Source organism: Leptonychotes weddellii, chromosome 5, assembly GCF_054177405.1.
Source record: "Leptonychotes weddellii isolate Sample4059 chromosome 5, ASM5417740v2, whole genome shotgun sequence".
NCBI classification, from domain to species: domain Eukaryota; kingdom Metazoa; phylum Chordata; class Mammalia; order Carnivora; family Phocidae; genus Leptonychotes; species Leptonychotes weddellii.
In genome coordinates this window covers 74,527,832-74,533,957 of record NC_138373.1, presented here as the reverse complement: position 1 = coordinate 74,533,957, position 6,126 = coordinate 74,527,832, and the positions used below count along the sequence as shown (strand labels likewise).

Below are 6,126 nucleotides of genomic sequence, written 5' to 3'. Positions count from 1 at the left end.
AATATCGCCTCGGATTCACTTCTCCGCACGTCCTACCTTCCAGAAAGTGGTCGCTTTTCTGATGAGAGAGTTGTTGCTATTCTTTTCTTCGATCTCCTGTTGAGTTTGTAGGTGTTCAGAATGGTTTGATCCCTATCCAGCTGAATTCCTGAGAGGAGACGAAGTCCAGGTCTCCTACTCCTCTGCCATCTTGCTCCGCCCCTGTTTTCCTATTTTTTATTATTGTTTTGGAAAGGTCAGCTGTTTGAAGGTAATATATGTTTTAAACCTGGTGCCTTTTTTCAGCTTTGGAAAATTCTCAGCCAACTTGCTTCAAATGTTGCTTCCACCCTATCTTTCTTCCCTTCTTCTGGGATTCCAGTTATATACATTATAGACCCATTTACAACATTCTGTATGTCTTGTTTGCTTAATCCTTCATCCTTTTTTCTTTATATATTTACTTCTCATATATCTTTCATTTCTCAATTTTTTTTTCTCATCTGTGGTTAATCTGGTGTTAAAAGCCTCCATTAAGTTTTTAATTTTGTTTAGTGAATTTTTCAGTTCTATAACTTCAGCTTGGTTCTTTGTCAAATCTACTCTGTCACTATTTATAATTCCTAGCTTTCTTCCAACATTCTCAAGTTTATCTTTTAACTCCTAGAATGTAGTTGCTTTAACATTTGTATTTGTTAATTCCAACGTCTTATACTCATGTATGTCTGTTTCTATTATGTTTTTCTCCTATTTTTCATTCATGTTGATTTTTCTTATATGTCTGATTATTTTGTTATTTTAAAATTTTACTTCCAGTATAATTAACATATAGTGTTATATTAGTTTTAGGTGTTCAATATTGTGATTCATCAATTCTATGCAATACTCAATGCTTCTCATGATAAAGTATACTCTTTAATCCTCATCACCTATTTCACCCATTTCACAACCCACTTTCTCTCTAGTAACCTGTTTGTGTTCTATAATTAAGAGTCTGTTTTTTGGTTTGTCTCTTTTTTCCTTTGTTCATTTGTTTTTTTCCCTTAAATTTCACATATGAGTGAAATCATATGGTATTTGTCTTTCTCTGACTGGCTTATTTCACTTAGCATTATACTCTCTATCTCTATCCATGTCATTGCAAATGGCAAGATTTCATTCTTTTTTATGGCTGAATAATATTCCAGTGTGTGTGTGTGTGTGTGTGTGTGTGTGTGTGTAGCCCCTCTTCTTTATCCATTCATCTATCCTTGGCCACTTAGGCTGCTTCCATAATTTGGCTACTGTAAGTAAAACTGCTATAAACATAGAGGTGCATGTATCCCTTTGAATTAGTGCTTTCATATTCTTTAGGTAAGTACCCAGTAGTGTGATTCCTGGATCCTAGGGTAATTCTAGTTTTAATTTTTTGAGGAACTCCATACCATTTTCCACAGTGGCTGCACCAGTTGCATTCCTACCAACAGTGTAAGAAGGTTCCTTTTTCTCCACATCTTCAACACTTGTTTCCTGAGTTTTTGATTTTGGCCATTCTGACAGGTGTGAGGTGATATCTCACTGTGGCTTTGATTTGCATTTCCCTGATGATGAGTGTTATTGAGCATCTTTTCATGTGTCTGTTGGCCATCTGAATGTCTTCTTTGGAGAAATATCTGTTCATGTCTTCTTCCCATTTTTTAATTGGATTATTTGATTTTTATGCCTGATTTTTTTTAAGATTTTATTTATTTATTTGACAGAGAGACACAGCAAGAGAAGGAACATAAGCAGGGGGAATGGGAGAGGGAGAAGCAGACTCCCCGCTGAGCAAGGAGCCCAATGTGGGGCTCGATCCCAGGACCCTGGGATCATGACCTGAGCCAAAGGCAGACGCTTAACTACTGAACCACCCAGGCACCCCATGCCTGATTATTTTTGATAGTGTGCTCAACATTGTATCTTAAATGTTGTATAATTAATTTGAAATTTACAGAGTGGCTTTTAATTTGCTTCTGGTAGGCATTATTTGGGTGTAAATAATACAAACTGCTGAGTATGATCACATTTTGATTTTAACACCACTTAACTATTTCACTTCCACCAGCCTAAGCACAGTGAATTTGTTAACAATCTTGACAAAATATATGTCCTACTTTTTTTATAGCACTTGTTTGTCTTGAGTTTTCTTTTGCTATTTAAACATATGACTAGTGGACTCTTTCTAAAAATCACAAGAGTGGGCCCAAATTATCACTTTGATATGTTACTATGCCTTGGTTTCCTGGGTGGCAGTAACTTAATGTAGCTCTGTCCATGCCCAAAAAAAACTCTTGGATGTCAAGGAAAACTTTTGGAGAACACCAGTCAGAATTCTCCCTGAGGCCTGAATCAAAGTTGTTTCATGCTTTTAGCCTAGTCATTTCTACAAAAGAATTGTCTCAATCCTCCAGCCCCAGGTCCAAGAAGAGCTAGATACACAAGATGAAGAGTACCAGTCCACAGCCTTTACAGTGAAACTCAGTGTTGCCTTTTAAGCTCGACTAATTAACACTGCTCCTTCAGGAGACTGAAGAGCAAATAGAACAGAGCTGTACTCCCACTTACCCATGATAATTATCATAATTGTCTATCACTGTATTGTAATATAATTTTGTCTTCAGAATGCATTAAAATATATAATGCTGTTTTCCCTGCCTTTAAATGGCCTTGATATCTATGATTCTTCATTTATTTTTTTAAGATTTTATTTATTATTTGAGAGAGAGAGAGTGCATGAGAGAGAGCGATCACAAGCAGGGGGGAGGGGTAGAGGGAGAAGCAGACTCCCCACTGAACAGGGAGCCTGATGTGGGACTCAATCCCAGGACCCTGGGATCATGACCTCTGATAAAGGCAGATGCTTAACTGACTGAGCCACCCAGGTGCACCTATGATTCTTCACTTAGTTCTAGATACTTCTCAATAACTCTTCTGCTTGGTTTCACTAGTCTGTTGCTTTATTTGATAAATATACTTCTAGGTAAGAGGTTGAAAGATAAATAAAGAACTGTCTATAGAATACTATATGATTTTTCTTATCTGTCAGGAGCTTTATTTAGTTTTATGTGACTAATAATATTTTTCTTAAAAAATTTTTGAGTCGTTTTTATGCCTTAATAATGAACACTCTTCCGTTACCATTTGAGAACTAATGCAATCTAAATTCAAGTTTCCTTTCCCAATAACGTAACCATTTAGGAACTCTTTTCACCAATATCCTTACCCATATCCTTGCTAATTTATTTCAGCATTGTGTAGATAGTAGACAGTATTTCTTACATTTGTTTTAATTGCCTCATTATATTTTAACAGGTTTCAAATCAGAAGCACAGAAACCCAAGAAAACTCATCTCAGAGTTGTGTGTGGATTCACCTGTCAATAATTTATGACCAACTTTGTAGTGTGCCTTCATACAGTATTTGTGAGAAGAAGTTGTCAATAAAATGATGGGGGTGTCAGGGTGGAAGAGCAGACAGAAGTATGTAAAATATTAAGAAGGGCAGAAAACAAAACAGAAAAGAGAGATATTTGAGGTCAAAATAACTGCTGAAAAGATCAAGAGAGCTCAGCCAACTTTAATCTTAGATGAGAATGGAGAAGCTATGATTCTGAACTTACCAACTGAAATGACAGGCCAGTATTAGGTTCTAGTTAATAGAGCCCTAGAAATGGAATCAAGTCAGCTAAACTTAAATTTTCATTCTACCACTGACTGACCTAATATTAACATGGAATTAGCCATAAATCTTTGGTGTTTCAAGAAGATCTTTATTTCTGGGTCTATTAAAGTTGCTTTTTGTCCTTAAAAAATGCCCCTGGAGTACACATGATGTGTTTCCATGATATGTTCCTCCATGTCTAATAGTGTATCAGACACAGGTGGAAGGCAAAATGTATTTCTGAATAGCAAAATGAGGAAAAAAAAATCTTCACTACAATCAGAGCTATTTTATTATTTTGTTCATCAATATGGTTATGATCAAAAAACATCATGAAAAAGCAGCAACTCCATCTCTTTTTTTTCCCTCAGTTAAATAGCCCAGAGAATATGTCTGCCACATCTCTGACTAATAGGATCTTGTATAATGTGAAATAGTATGGTAACTGCTCTTATAAGAAAGTGTTCTCCATTGTAAATATTATCAATCAAAAAAGATCTGGTAATGAATGTAGAAAAAGAAAAAAAAAAAACCAAAACAACAATCCAGGGGCCTGGGTGGCTCAGTTGGTTGAACATCCAACTCTTGATTTCAGCTGGGGTGGTGATCTCAGGATCCTGAGATTGAGCCCCGTGTCAGGCTCCACGCTGAGCGTGGAGTCTGCTTGGGATTCTCTCTCTCCTTCTCCCTCTGCCCCTCCCCCTGCTTGTGTATGCTCTCTCTCTCTAAATAAATAAAATCTGAAAAAAAAAAATCTTATCACTGAGGTATTAACATTCTGAAAGGCAAAACATGTCTTACTATTTTTTATGATTACCTTTTTGCAGTTTTTAGCAATTTTTCAATAATTATAATTAAAAGGTATTATTGGAACATGTTTCCTTATATGATGATCTGTCTCTTTCTTATTTTCTCTTAAATTTTCCCCTTGGTGGTGTTTTTATTTCCATTGTTATTACCATGTGAACAGAAAACTGCATCAAGTTCACTGGATTTTTCACTTTAAAATGATTAATTTTATGTTATGTGAATTTCACTGTAATAAAAAAAAATGATAATCAAAGAACCTTTGGCCTCCAAATCCTGTGTGTAGTAAATATTATCACAATATGCCCTCTCCCCATAAGAAAATGATGGTGAACTTGGCTCTTAGGAAGAGGTAGTATAGTAGTAGTTTTATGTTGAACAATAAATTTGGGATCTTAAGTATTTAAAGATTGAAAAGAAGAAGATATAGAAATTTTTGGTGAAGTCTCTTAATGGCTTTTAATATACAAACTTGAATTGTCACTATATGAAAAGACATGTGGAAAGGGCAAAGATAATTTGAGACTTAAATTAAGGCACAAGGTGAGATTTTGAAGAGTACCATGTCTTTTAATTTTGTTTTTGGTTTGATCAATTCCTCCTGGGTCCTGAGAATGGAGTGGATGATTTGAGAAGTCATAATAATAAAAAAATAATTCTGGATGCAGAATGTACTTAGAGCAGACAATATTTATTGTTTAAATATTTATGATTTAAAGATAAAAGTGTGACTATAACAAAATCATGGTACAAAGTAAGATACTCTAGGTTGTCCAAGCATACTATACCTGACTGGTTAATACATGTTTATACCACAGTTTACATGGGCATGTACGTGGGAATGAACAGGAAACATCCATTTTTCCAAGAGACAGAAAAGGGAAAATAGCTACTAGCTGAACTTTTTTTTTTTTTAAGATTTTATTTATTTATTTGATTGACAGAGAGAGAGAGAGAGCGAGAGAGGGAACACAAGCAGGGGGAGTGGGAGAGGGAGAAGCAGGCTTCCAGCCAAGCAGGGAGCCCAACAGGGGGCTCGATCCCAGAACCCTGGGACAATGACCTGAGCCGAAGGCAGCCGCTCAACCAACTGAGCTACCCAGGCGCCCCTGAACTTCTATCTAAAGGGTAAATTCAAGATGAGTAATGATCATGCTAGAGGAAACACTTACCTACTCGAGGGCCACCAACTTCTCTGGCCTGAGTTATTGTGGTAATTTTCAAAGTAATCTCCCAGTGTCCGCCTTTGTCCTTCTAAGCTACTTTTTCAAACATAGCAGAGTGATTCTTTTAAATTTAAAACAAATCATGTCAGCCCTCTACTCAAAATCTCCTAGACTTCCCATGTACCTCAGAGTAAAACTAAATATAAATAAATAAAAATGAAAAAGAAAAGACCTTTTCAATTGTCAGTGGGCCACTTTACTCCTTTGACCTAATCTACTTTTCTCCTCTTCACTCATTCCATTTAGGACACTGGTTTCTCTCTTGTTTCGTAATAACTGGCATGCTTCCACCTCAGGGCATTTGAGCTTTCTGTTCTCTTTACCTGAATGATTCTTACCCTAGATATTTCAGGACCTACTCTTGCACTTCTTATAAAATCTCTGCACATACATCATTTTCTTAAGGAGGCTGACTCCGACTGCCGTATTTAAAATT

The 6,126-nt window shown here is 36.2% G+C and overlaps 1 protein-coding gene across 5 annotated transcripts in view; it reads left to right on the top strand.

Annotated features, from left to right (window-relative positions):
• CLEC7A (C-type lectin domain containing 7A) overlaps positions 1–4,723 on the top strand; it is a 14,417-nt gene extending 9,694 nt beyond the window's left edge. For 4 of the 5 annotated variants that reach the window (XM_031026778.2, XM_081821196.1, XM_006732118.3 and 1 more), the window contains one exon: positions 3,310–4,380. In XM_031026778.2, coding sequence (XP_030882638.1) covers positions 3,310–3,445 — 136 coding nt within the window. In that variant the 3' untranslated portion in view covers positions 3,446–4,380. Of the gene's footprint in view, positions 1–3,309 lie in introns of all 5 variants that reach the window. The other variant, XM_081821197.1, reaches the window with a different exon arrangement.
• The last annotated feature ends 1,403 nt before the right edge of the window (positions 4,724–6,126 follow it).